Here is a 14,693-nt window from a genome sequence, read left to right as displayed (position 1 = left end):
TGTGTTAATTGAATCAAAGATTTGAAAGCAAGGCCCTGATTCAGGAGTAGACAAATCCTGAGTATGGACAAGCCTCTGGTCTGCAACAACGCAGAATGAAGGGCTTCACAGAAAGCTTACAATGCAAGAGTGACCGATAAGTGTATGGACAGCAGTTTAATCCTTATTTCCATACCTGTCGTCTTATATACACAAGTATTCAGCATTTTGGGTGTTGTTGTGGATTAGCATATCGGTCGCTTGTTTTTGCGACAAACATATCATGTGGAAAAAAGTAGAATGGCATGTCGACTACTTAAGATGGTGTCAGCCCATCATTCAGGGGGCTTAGTGCAAATACTCGGTTAAACTGGTAATCTCGGAAAACGCGGGAGCGTAGGCGTTTTGCGCGGGAGATCTTAATTTGGCGGACGCCCCCGTACCCCCCTCTCTGAGTGACCCCTCCAACTCCCTTATGTATGGTGTGCTTTCTATGCTGATTGGAATTCATTATACAGACTGTTGGTTTTACGTCCTTCATTTCAACTTTTACGCGTTACAGTTCGTCAGATTTTTATGACAAAACAAAGTTGTCATACGTCGGATCTTTGCAAACACTGACGAGCACATGCAGAGAGGTGGTGAACAAGATGTCTATCGTTTCCTCAGTTCGATTACCTTCTTGTGTGGTCACCAACACACTAAATTCTTGCCTTAAAAAAACTATGAAAAATGCGTTTGATATCTTTAGCTACTTGGGAAACATTGCCTATTAATATTCCTAAAAATGTGCCAAATTTAGTATTTTAACGTAAAAGAGACAGAGACTAAATCTTGGGCGAAAGAGAATTTATGGTAAGGAGTATTTTTTGAGAACTATGTGTTTTGGCCAACTCATCTATAGCTTCAAAGATACATCGCTGGTATGTAATCCATAGAGGGATAATGCCTGACTTAGCACGTGTCACCACCGCATCTCTGAATTATCAGATGTGATAGTTTTACCTTTGACTATTAATATAACGTAAACCCCCTTTCGTATCTCGGTCTATATAACTTTGTATGTTTTTATGTACACAACACTGCCACCTCGGGCTAACCATGTCAACCGCGTCCGATTCACGCGCTCCGCTCGGCCGTCGTCGGTCAGTTTCGGTTAAATGGAACCGCTCGTTAAGCAAACCGCTCGGTTCATATCACATAAATATGAGCGGTAGACGGCCTCGCCGCTCAGCGCTAGCGTCGCCCTCCGACATCAACAGTTCATTCAAATACCCTCCGTAATTGGCTGTCATTTTAAATTGCCGCGAACATGTGACTTTATATCCGAACAATATCGGGTAAAATACGGCCGGGGCGGAAAGGTCCCGGTTCAAAAGGTCAAACTAGTTTTTCAGAAAGATTCTCGTTCAACTCCGGGAATTTATATTGCGATTGTGACGGTGCAGTGTCGTCGAACTCTGAGTTTAAAGTCGGGCCGATCGAACAGTTCCGCGGACGGGCTGTGTAATAATTCCGAAAGTCGCCGTATATCGTGATATCGGAACCGGAATGTGACGCTCAGAAGGTTACCTCGTCAATGTCGGCGGACCTGATCCCGCATGCGCGATAACAGACCCGCTTCTCGGCCATGCGCCTGCGTCCTGCGTCCAGCTCAATGGAACCGTGTCATTAACTCGCCGAGCAACACAACTGCGCTGCAACAACAGAAACATAACGTCTCGTGCAACTGGCAAATTAGTCTATAGTTCTAAATAGAGGGTTTGGGGAACCTAGAGGTAGGAGGTTTTCACTTAACTCATTGATGGAGATGCTATTAACGTAACCTGTATATTGATTCATACACTACTAGTCCGTCGAACAAAGGTCAAAATCAAGATCATCGACAGGAACAAAAAGAGGCTAAATATCGATTCATTCAACTACACAATTCTTCACAAGCCTTCCGATTTGAACTCTGTTAACTTCACCATTCAGTGCACCCTTTTATGTTACGTGGTAGTGTCTGGTTGCAGTTAAGTTATGTATGTAACAGCTGTGTATGTTTCCTTAAAGAAGGAAGAAAGGATGTAAATTTCGTGTAGGGCCTATATTTACCCACCTGTATTCCGCTGCACCTAAGACTTCATAGACAAAATTTACATTCAGTATTACATTATTACAATTGTGTGTGATGGAGATCACTCGATTTAAACCAGTTCGATGCTGTATGATTTTTTTTACTTCAGGGGGCGCCAAACCATAACGTACAGAAACATGGACCATTGGCATAGATTAAACGTAAGTTAGTCTATGGTATAGATTATCACGAAAGCTGCTCCCCTTTAGGACGAGAGGTTCATCAGATTATGCGTTCTTTTCCTCAAGCACCCTTTGTGCCTAATTGTCATCGATCTAGTTAGTCGTAATCATGTTAAATTTGCTGTTTTGCTAAGAGCACAAGCTCATTTCTTGTGTTGTATTAAATCCTACATTTTTTCATTAGACTACTGAATTTCATTTATGATATTTGTCTTTGATATCTCAATTCGTCAATCGCGCATTCTGACGAGTACAATACCTACGATTCCCGTTTATCTTGATTATAGCATAGGGCCCATTGTTTTTGTCCTCAACTGCTTATCCCCTTGTGTTATCTTGTGCTTGAACACCCTTTAAGTCTACATTTTCTGTTATTCTGGTTCTAGAGTAGGTCCCACTGCTTAAACTAAACTGTCACATTGTGTCATATATCATATCTCTGAGTTTCAAACCGTTCGCTACTCCACACCACAGTTGTGGTGTAGGTGCCATTGTTATTTTGTGCGAATCCTTCGCCCCCGCCAGCCTACAGGCTCTCCCGCAATTAGCCCATCTGGGGCGGCGGTGACGCAACGCGGAATAAATTATGTCAAAGAACATTCTTTCTCACAAGATACTGCCGCGGGAACTCATAAGTTGCATCGGGCGAATTGGAACCCGAACGGCTCTCTTGACTGACGATCCTGATCTATAATAAATACCTACCGCATAACTGTCCACTACGCTACACGGCGCGTCCGCCGACGCAGGCCAAAAACACGTCAAGAAAACGTAGGAATCGTGGATGTTTTGGGTTAAAGATCTCATCAAGTTTACTTTGCTGTATGATTTTCGTTGTGAATATTTTGTGGAACACTTGAATAGCCGAGTGGTTATAGTGCTCGCCTTCAAATCTGAAGGTCTATGGTTCGAATCCATGCGAGATCGTTTTCAGACCCAGATGACATTTGCCATTGGGCTAAGAATTAATGATGCTATCTAACAAAAAGGTCGACGTTAGATAGCAACAAGTTCAGGGTTTGGACAGTTCCCTTTCAAAACGTAAACAATGCCTCTGGCGTAAAAACGCAAAATAAATAATAAAATAAATCCGTTATTCAATATTACATTAACCCTTTTGAGTGCCAAGAGCTGACTCGATCCACTTTTCTTTAGATCGTGAGAAGTCATGTTTATTTTATATAGCTGACGTTGTTCACGTTTACAGCGTTTGTTAACGTGACGTGTTTTGATTGATCACGTAAATAACTGTACGATATCATAGATGAAGTAATTATTTATTCTATGATGATATGCTGTAGGTATTTGCTGGTGTTGTATGGTTTTTGCTTTCATGTTTTGCATGTATTGTGTTAGTTCACTAACAAAAGGAACAATCCGCAAAGGGGATTGCTCGATGTCCTTCTAACAAGTTCTTCCAGAACAGAACCTACACTTATTATACTATTCATCGACGATTCTGTTTAGATGTTTTAATTTTTTTCTCTGTCCAATTTTGATAAAATTTGGTTTGAAGGTGTAAGGCGGGATAAACTTGAAAGAGTTCGAAAAACAGCATGATTCTGATTGGACCATGGGAACAGGGTTTTACGGGGTATAAAAATAGTTTTCCTCATTTTAGACCTTCAAAACACAAAATTTCCCAATTTCTCACTAAACCAATTTAAAGAGCTTAAATAAACAAACTATTTAGTATATTGAAGTGTTTTTGTATGGTTATAGGTTACAGAGAAAATTCAAAACATTGTAAATTTAAAATTCCTATGTTATTCTTGTGGATAATATTGTAAGAGAATTTTGTAGTTTGCTTGTTTATGGATATATTTTGATGAAACTAGGAAAATTTATATATTGTATACTAAGCTATTATTATTTTACTAAAACACTTTTTACCCTCCCTGTAGCAGCAAACCTAGGTACTTGTTAAACCTAATGTTATTTAAATAGATTTAATTGAAAATCCAATCAGGCAAATGGAAATTTGCTTAGTCTGCAGCGGGGATATTTAATATGTTATTAGGACTGCTACCAGTAATATATATCCAAATTTGCAGCTTCGAAAGATCTGTGCTAAAAGCTTAGGACTCGAAAAACCGCACAATTCTTCTGACATCTTATAAACTTGGAAATACTGGTACACTACTGATAGTGCAGTCCTAACAATGTAATACAAAATCAGAACTAGCCAATTTTAGCAATTTTTGCGATTTCTAGTGTACTATTTGATTGGCCAATATTAGTTTAATTTCTACGTTTACCTATACTAAATTGACGAAAATTATTGTGATTCTTGAAGCTTTTTAGCAAATGTCCCCTATATAGAGAAGAAGTTATTACCGTTGGTGGCATGGTTAAGATTAATTTTAATGTCCTTCAAGTAGATAAATGAATGATGGTGCTTCATGGCAAAGCTGTGTGTGCATACATATATTTTAAGACCAAATTTACCTATGGCTCATGAGGTCTGTTCTCCAGGGAGACCCAGAGGAGGCTGACAATCCCAACACCGGCATTGGAGCGTTCCGGTTCATGCTGGAGACAAACAAAGGCCGTACCATGCTCGAGTTCCAAGAACTTATGACGGTGTTCCAGCTGCTTCATTGGAACGGCAGCCTCAAGGCGATGAGGGAAAGGCAGTGTTCTCGACAAGAGGTAAGCTAGTGGTTGTGTTCTTCGGGGATTTGTGAAAACTCTGAACTCTGGGTTATTAAGGAAAAGCATTCAAAATCTCACAGAACTACAGCCTCAAGGCAATGTCCCTAACAAGAAGTAAGCTAGTGGTTGTGTTCTTCGGGGATTTGTGAAAACTGTGGGTTATTAAGGAAAAGCGTTCAAAATCTCACAGAACTACAGCCTCAAGGCAATATGTTAACAAGAGGTATGCTAATGAAATTTATAAATGAAGAATAAAAAGTGTGGGTTATGAGGGAAAATTAGTCACAATATCTTAGTTGAGAGGGACAAAATGTTCCCAACTTCTAGTAAGCTCTTGAGGAATTCATACAAACTGTGTTTTATAAAGAAAATCCAATTATAATTTCACAGAATTGCAGCTTAAAAGCAATGAGGGAGAGGCAGTGTTCTGACAAGAAGCAAGCTACCAGGTGCTCTTGAGGAATTTGTAAAAACTGTAGGTTAAGAGGGAAAGTGTTTAAAATCTTATAGAGTTTGACTGTTTCAAGCAAATTTAAGAGATACTACTGAGTAGATCTTGTACAATTTGCGGATGCTTATGCGATTAGTGGAGGAACCTTATACAAAAATGAATCATAATAATAATATATATGGTTCTTACCATCAACGCAATCAGGGGTAATATTCCACTACGGCCGTTTCGGAGATGACTCCATCGTCAGGTGCGTAGTGGTACACTAAACTATAGTCTTGTCACATGTAACACGAATTGTCTTCATTTGCATTGCGTCAGGGGTTGAATAAATAATACACATATAAGCACAGGACGGACACACGAAAACATTTAGAGCGCGTGCACGGCTTGAAAACTGACGACCGACTCTGAAAAATGAATCAATATGCTACGAAACCTCATATGGTAACGCAGGACGTTCCACCACCTTAACAATCGACGAAGTCCCAGGAATTGCACGAGACGGGTTGCTGGGAGTCTCCAAGAGTCGATAGTGATTACAATAGCCTCAGTATTGATAGTCTCGGTTAATCACAGCTTCGAAAGACTAGTGTCCCTAGACACCACACTTATAGTCACCGCTCTGGTCAGAGGAGTTTGTGGGGGACCGACAATTTTGACGTGACTCTGTAGGTGATAACCTCTTAAACTACATCCATACGAGCAATAAACTAAGAAGGTTCACCCTGCTTACCTACAGGGTTACACGTGGGAACCTGCAACAGACAAAGGGTTAAAGTAGGCGTAACCTAGATCCCACAGAGTCTGAGTTTACTAAAAGAAAGTTGGCTAAGGTTGTCAGTGAGAAATATGAACAAAAAGGTTGAAACAAAAAAATAAAGCTACTTCTTGAACGTGAAAACAAAACTTAAAACTTCTACAAGTACGGTTACACCAGAGCGAACAGGAGCGAACCGAATGTTCACTGGTGTTTGCTGTGGTTCGCTAGCATTCGCGAACACCTGAAAATGGGAGTAGTCACACTAGAGTGAACACACACGAATCGTATGGTTGAAATGTCATGTTTGTGCTCCGCCACCACAAGAACTCCACGTAGACAATAATCCCTGTTATCGTCACTGTGTAGTTCTTAAACAGACTGACTGTTTAGTAAAAAAAGTTTTAATTTTTTATTTAACAGTTTATAATCAGCACTACTAGGATCCCATTACACTGGCCTTGCTGTGTTTTCTTCAATCAGCTCCAACATCAGTGCACTCCACAGTTAAACAAAATAGGAATAATTAATTGTAGTACAACTAAAAAATACAACCTTTGACCTAAACAACTTGTTGCTAGCAGTAATGCAGACACCGGCAAGGACCAGACTGGGTCCGTCACTCCGATGTAGTCACACTGAAGCGAGCACCGAACTCGGGCGAACCCGAATTTCCTTTGATCATTCACGCTGAACAATGGATGGAGCAGGCGCGATTACCGAGCACTACCGAACAGTTCCTGTTCGCTCTGGTGTTTAACTATTTAAACTAATTAAATAGAACTAAAATGCTGTCACGCAACTCACCAAATGACGAAACAGATATAGAAATGAACTCACACGTTTCACCACAAACTAGGAATACGACTCTTCCAAAAATTAACTTACAGAGGCGAGAAACTCACAAACGAATAACTCTAGACTATCCACAGCTGAGATCACAGTCTGAATGGCCGACTTCCTCTTTACCTTTCAGGTCCGAGCAGTCAACATCAAACACACCTCTGATTGGCCAGAGGTTATAAAAAAAGACAAAAAACCGAGACTTGGCAAAAGGAAAGTTAGAAGAAGAACAACGGAAGCGAGAAGACGTTAAACCGAAGTAAACGGAACTTAAGCATAAAAAGGAAGAAGTAAAACCGGCAGAAAAAAAGGTAGTTTTACTTCCTCGATCCAGGATCGCCTGTCGATGCATCTGTCACCTTGGTTACATTTCAAGGTTATGTTATTGTCGCGACATGGGCTCAACAGTGAACGTCTAGCTGGTTAACTTTACCAGGTAGTTCCGTGGTAATAAACTGTTTTTATTTACTAAGATAGTGATTCCTTCCCTCTACCAACACCAGGTAAACTGAGGTCTTCTTTAGTAGTTCAACCTGGTTACAATACCTTCTGAAATTACCCCTTAATCAAATAGGCCCGTTACAAATAAGTTGTACTATGTTGTAACTTAAGTTGTTTTTTAACATCGCTGTAGACAAATCCACACAATACCGTATGGCTTGTATGTTTGAGGTTGAGTCAAATTGTTTTCATCCTACCAAGATGTCAAGATGGGAACCCAACTAACTAGTTGTGTTTTTACACAAATAAGGGCTAAGGATGAATGTACAATGGAGTGAGATGGATTTTGTAGTTTTTTACTGACTAAGACTAGCTATTTCTTTTACCAATATCTATCCATCTCAAGCTCCTTTTATACTCTGCGGCATGCCGGACGCAACTGCATTCTACGACGGGCGCCACATGTTTGTGCGGCAGCCATGGCATCGGTGGAGGTATAAGGGCTACCAACTTAGGGATTTCTATATTTACTTTAATTGTAGTATTATACGTAGTTTTACGTACACAAAACTTGCAAACTGATGCAAAGAAAATTAATTGAAAAACACCTACGACAGTGGCAACATAAAGTGAAATGGGGGTGGAGGCAAGGCAGTACCGTGTTGGGTTGAGTTTGTTTTGATCAGTTGGCAGCACTTGACAGCGCCGCTGCGGCCCCCCGTTGAGTATAAAAGCACCCATTTAACTCAATGCACTTACAGGGCCGTTGAACACATCAGCAGCGTGTGGCGCGCCGCACAGTATAAAAGGGGCCTCAATGGTGATGGAATAATTTTGTTATTTCTCTAGTAATAATTTTTAAGTTATGTCTTTTATCACATATTTCAACACAATATGTCCATTTCTAAGCAAAATAAAGGCAAAAGTCTTTGCCCCCTTACGACATACCAATGTAAAAAGAAGCAAAAAAGGTGTTGTATGTAAGTAAACCTTATTAAACTCATTAATGCTGTCACCTTCTACCAAATCCTGACAACTTTTATCTAAGATGAACTCTCCACTCCATCTAAGCTACATTAGCAGGCTCAATATGGATTGCAATGGCATTAATTGCCACTATAAGCACATGACCACCATACTAGCGCTAGTAGGTTAGATTTGGTGTACTACTTGAGCGCCAGTGAATGAAGTATAAACAGGTAGTTAAATTCATTTTAACAAAATATAGGGAACAAACAGTTTTAAAATTGTAATCTAAGGATTGATTAAATATTTTAGTACTGAACAATAACAATTTTGTGTTTCTCTCACTTCCCTCTTGTCACAGGTGGTGGCACACTATAGCAACAGAGCGCTGGATGACGACATGCGCTCACAGATGGCGCTCGACTGGATCGCACGGGAACAAGAATGTCTGGGAGCGCTTGGACGCGAGCTGAACCAAGCCGAGCGTGAGCTGGAAACCGCAAGGCTCGCCGGACGAGAACTTCGCTTCCCCAAGGAGAAGAAGGATATCCTTATGTTGGCCCACACCCAGGTCAGCGGAGGGTCACTGTCCAGCTAAAACTGCCAAAGTCCAAATTTGGAATTCCTTTTGTATAGTACGCGTGCGACTTTTCAATACTTAAGAAAATTTTGTGTGATTTAATGAATTTGTGATATGAAATTTAATTTTTGTCTTGAGTAAAATTATTGGTGATGTTTGAAAATGAGCTGCCCATGTATATGGAGATTAGACATTTGTAGATTCATAATCGGATCTACTGAAGATGATTTTAAGCTGTTCTGTGTTCTTTAACTTCAAAGTGACTGTTTAACTTTTATTTCATTCACTAGCTTGAGAACTATTATGACCATACAAAACAATCAAAAGAGAGAAACACATAGTTGACATCAGTGATGAAACAGTTAAAACGATCAGATCATATGATAGGAATGAAAATCTACTTGCGGTTTCGATGATTATTTATGTTCAGCTGAGTCAATTTTTGTGTTTTGACGTTTAAAATAAACTTGAGTAAAACTGCTAACCTCTATTATGGGACATTTTACAAATTTGCCTATACATTTATTTCGTCCATCTGTGGAACCCATTAAGATATAATTTTAAAACTTCCTTTGAAATGGAACTGCAGCTTTATAGTTTTAAGTTTTATGTAAATTTTACCTATTTGAAACACAAATCCTTTTATTGTGGCTTAATTTCTGTTTATATGGAAGAGTAATTAACTTTTCTATTTTTATCATGAGTTCTGTATTAAATTGTTAAAAAATATAATTCCCAAAATGTTTTTATGAACTTTCTCTGTTAGTTCCGGTTCTAAAAGTGACAGTTAAATCGTTGTTCAAATGTTTATCGTGTTGTGTTTATGTTTGGTTAAAACTCCTTGAAGTTAAGTTCCTTGAAGTTGGAAGAGCGTTAAAAATATTGCAAGCGTTAAAAGTATGGCTCAGACATATATCCTTCAAAAAAGGTAACTTAGCAAGACTTGATGAAATGTGATAAATTTACTGAATATGGTGATCTATTATTCCTTGCTTTTACTCACAAAATCACATTCTCTTGTTAGGTATTGAAAAGTCTGTTAGGTAAATAAGCTATCGTTGTGTAAATTTTGAATCGGAAACGGCTTAGTAATTCAATGCAGTAGAAACTGATCTTCAGTGATCAAAATAACAGCCATAACATTTGATGGGAATACTTACAATAGAATAGTACTGTAATAGCCATTAAACATAGCCATATAATTATTAGATATAATTTTCTATAATGTAGTCAGCCAAATATGTCTAATAACTTATAGACTGTACTATACACCAATGTAAAATAGATTAACTCCACTTAGCAATAATACTGTATGCGATACATATTTTGGAAAGCAAAGTTATAAGGACTATTATTAAATTTGTATCACCTAGTATAATTAATACTTGTTGAGTCCTGTATATGTTGTAATCAAAAGATATGAAGTTGATATTGTTAGTTAAATAGCCATTTATTTATTTGTTTCCTTAGAAGAATTTTAGTTTAAATTTCATACGATTTGGTATCTATTAACTACTATACATTTTTTTTATATCTTTTAATCAACCAATGATTTTAAATACGCTAACTCTCTCTCTCATTCGGAATGGTTGGGGTGGGATCATTGTTGAAACTAAAAGATTAGGAACCAGTAGAAGTTAAATAAAAACTTATCCAAAAATTTTCACAACTATGCATTTTGTAAACAAATTAAATAAAGTACAGTTCACTTCTAAGCAATAAAGCAGTAATATCCATTCAGTGCTGGATGAACAGGTATTTGATTTTTTACGGCTATTTCCAGAGTGAGTGTAAGTGCCCAAAGTTCAAACCATATGTTGTCTGAACCATCCGAATTTCAAACCATATGTAGTCCGAACCATCTGAAGTTCAAACCATATGTAGTCTGAACCATCCGAATTTCAAACCATATGTAGTCCGAACCATCCGAAGTTCAAACCATATGTAGTCCGAACCATCCGAAGTTCAAACCATATGTAGTCTGAACCATCCGAATTTCAAACCGTATGTAGTCCGAACCCTCCGAAGTTCAAACCATATGTAGTCTGAACCATCCGAATTTCAAACCATATGTAGTCCGAACCATCCGAAGTTCAAACCATATGTAGTCTGAACCATCCGAAGTTCAAACCATATGTAGTCTGAACCATCCGAATTTCAAACCATATGTAGTCCGAACCATCCAAAGTTCAAACCATATGTAGTCTGAACCATCCAAAGTTCAAACCATATAAAATCCGAACCATCTGAGGTTTAAAACATGGGAAGTTTGAACCATCCAAAGTCTAAATCATCTAACTACAAGGGAGTGTTCAGTTGTTTAAAATGCAATTTCTTTAAACGTAAATAATGTTTTCCATCTTTTAAAGAAATTCTCCACCCTTGAAACAAAAGACTACATCACTGGTAAAGAAACCTTGTTAATAGAAATATTTTCCTACATTGTTAGAATGTTTGGGTCATCAAAGTATTGAACAAGTTCTTTCTAAAGTGTTCCCCTTTGGTTGTGGATTTTGATCCTCTTAAAGATGCATATCAATTTTGAGTTGTGCTTTGCTATGAGTTTAACCTTCTGGGCATATTTTGATGCTGTCTTTTCTGTTAAATAGTGCTCAGCTTTAAGAGTATCAAAACCTTTATAGAAATTGATAACTGGCTTTTGCTTTTGTATATAATGACTGATTTCCACGGTCGCGTGCCATGGAATTATATGTGATTTATTTATATATGTATAATATTTATAGAATTTATTTCTTGTGCCTTAACCTTTGGGCCTTGAAAATGTAAATAAGTCGTGTAATATTGTTAATTGTCAAATTGTGATTTTGTTAAGAAATTATTTATTTTATCGATAAAGATTGTAAGTAATGGAAACATCATGATGAAGAATGGTTGTTGAAAACCCCCTAAATTAACGGTGCTATTGTTAAAAGGTTTTATTTTGTTTAAATATTTCTATAGATTTTATTTAACCTCATCAACAATTAGTCAGTCTTTGAACTTATAAAATTTGGCTATCAGAGAAGAACTGTTACGCTGTTTTTGTTAATACATTTTTTGCCATAAATCTTGTACTGATTTGTATTTCAATTGTTTGACATACTCATAGTTCTAAAGAATGACTTTTACATCTGAATTTATTTTAATATTCATTAACTAAACTAGTTTACGATTGGATCTACTTATTTGTCTTTCCCCACATGTCGACATTGTTGACTACATTTTAATTTTCGTTATTTTTAGTCCTGAATAGTTAAAGGAATTATACCTTCTTACACTTTCAGAAGCTGGTCAGGCACAAAAGAGATGGCAACGACAAATTTCTTGTATTTAACTTAGAAGCAGGGGATTCAAAAATGTTCCTTCTATTATTTATATAGTTGTAAAATCATACCGGTTATGTCTTACTGACACTGTACCTACCTATTTAATTTACAATTATGACTCAAATATTCGGTACTTTTAGAACATCTTAAAATCCAGTATTTAATATTTTACTTTCACCATTAAATTGAGATTACATTTCTGTCAACATTATGACAAAATATCTATGAAAAGGAAATAAATTACTAATTCTCATTCACAAGAACAATGAATATATGCGTTGTTATCTATGTAATATCTAATTGATCTCATAATTGTGTTTATTGTAATCATTACCCTGCATTATAGGCTACAGGGTGTTTCAGAACTCTTTATTGGTGTTTTTGGGCTGGTTCTGGAAAAAAACTAAAAGTTATTATCGTTAAATAAGTTCCCAGTTACACTATGTGTCACCATTTTGTTTTTACATACATAATATTTCATCTCGTGATATTTTAATAAATATGGCTTCGGTGTATGCCAGATCAAGGCTTATTTCATTAAAACATATTTAATAGGCTCTTTCAGAATTCAAAATGGAGGACATTTCAAATTTTCAAATAAATTAAAATTTCATTTATCTGTCCATTTTATTAGAAAGCTAAATTATAAATCCAACCAAAATCTTCCAAATCGGTTAAGACACAACTGAGTTATGTAAAATTTAGTTTAGCAAAAACTAATGTGGAAACATCCATCGATGACTATGGACAGGTATAGACATATGATGGTTTTTCTAACACTTTTTACAAAGCCCATTATTGATTCTTGTTTAATTCATAAGACTGTAGTCATTTGGGTTTAAATTAAATCTTCTTATAAAAGTTATTAAAACAGTACTTACATTTTTTGATGATTCTACCAAATTTCTCTTATTTCAAATTCATTATTAAGAGCATTTTTGAAGTCCGCAGTCAGAAACTCATTTAGTAATTTTTACAAAATAACTCTAATCAGAAAAAAACCTTACGAGTTTTGAAACACCCTGTATTTTAATATTAAACATGTGTTGTATTTTTTCACGGTGCAAATTGTTTTGTGCATAGCTTTTGTAATAAAAATATATTGAATATATGTTGAAGTGTTGTTTTTAGTACAAACTCCTTCCTTATGACTCAATTGTGTAATAAATTCAAATAATTATTCTGGACTAGTTACTCTGCCAAGCTTCTAAAGGGGAAAGTGGTTCTTCACTGCCTTTTCCAATGTGAACTGTACAATCATCCATTGGTGCTTTTCTTGACTTATCTGGTACTGGGACGGGTGGCTCCTGTAATCCAACTACTAGGAGGTCACGAATTGTGGATATTTATAGGCATGCACTGTGGATGCGATACTCTCTGGTTGGGTTAACGTCCGCACGAGTGAGTAGTATGACTATCCGCAGTACTATCCTAATAATTAGACCAATTCGTATATACCAAGGCAAAAATGTGGTTCGGATCCCACTATAAACTGTAGGTCCATTAGTTGCCATTAGCTGTATGGGCTATTAATTAACAGCTGTGTCTAAAGAATATGTCGGCCTTCTCCATTCATACTTGGCTTAAAATACCTACTTCGTATGGACACCGTTTCAACGAAAAGTAATAAAGTATTAAGTATTAAAGTATGTCCATGTCAGAAGGAAAATTCTTAAAGGTGTCATGTTTTACAAGTTGGAACACATAGACTTCTTCAACACTACATGGTTCTTGTTGCACCTAATTTTACAATACATTTGTCTGCAACATCAATTACTGTGTTGGAAAACTACCACCTCACATCATATAAAAAAAACGTTTTGACATTTTTCATGGTGAAAAATATAAAATTTATGATACAGTGGAACCTTGATAAGAAGACCCTCGATAACAAGTTGCCCTTAATAACAACAACAAGTGTCATTTTCAAATCCCCTTAAAATTATTTTACCCTTAATCACATGTTATTACAAACCTCGATAAGAAGTCAACCTTGATAACAAGTCTTATTTTACAATCCCCATGGGAGTCTTGTTATCAAGGTTCTACTGTAATAATTAAAACCTTAACCTAAGATGAAAGTAAACAAACAATTATTTAAAAAAAATGTATCAGTTAATCAGTTTATGCATCTTCAATATTTTAAACTAGCTGTTTTGTCCACTTTGTTCAGGTAAACTTATAAATATGTTACGGTAAATAAATTCATCACCTGTGATAGCTGTAAATCTTAGGGATTGTCCTTCATAAACAAACTACAGTACCAATTTAACCAATTACTTATCCAAGCACTTAAATAATATGCAAAATGCAGCTTTTCAACCATTACCACCCTTTTTGTCTCAAATAAAGTTATCTGGAAAGTACTGTTGTATTTCCATGATTTGTATA

The 14,693-nt window shown here is 36.8% G+C and overlaps 1 protein-coding gene across 3 annotated transcripts in view; it reads left to right on the top strand.

The window, feature by feature from the left end:
• Nucleotides 1–13,401, top strand: part of LOC128996641 (protein limb expression 1 homolog) — a 110,452-nt gene extending 97,051 nt beyond the window's left edge. For all 3 annotated transcript variants that reach the window (XM_054422059.1, XM_054422061.1, XM_054422060.1), the window contains exons 4-5: nt 4,756–4,932; nt 8,758–13,401. In XM_054422059.1, coding sequence (XP_054278034.1) covers nt 4,756–4,932; nt 8,758–8,994 — 414 coding nt within the window. In that variant the 3' untranslated portion in view covers nt 8,995–13,401. The remainder of the gene's footprint in view (nt 1–4,755; nt 4,933–8,757) is intronic.
• Nucleotides 13,402–14,693: the final 1,292 nt, after the last annotated feature.

The sequence above is a fragment of the Macrosteles quadrilineatus genome, unplaced genomic scaffold, assembly GCF_028750875.1.
Source record: "Macrosteles quadrilineatus isolate MER2022 unplaced genomic scaffold, UCM_ALF_1.0 Scaffold_6__1_contigs__length_79288215, whole genome shotgun sequence".
Lineage (NCBI taxonomy): Eukaryota > Metazoa > Arthropoda > Insecta > Hemiptera > Cicadellidae > Macrosteles > Macrosteles quadrilineatus.
Note: the sequence above shows the minus strand (reverse complement) of the source record. Positions and strands in the feature narration are given on the sequence as shown.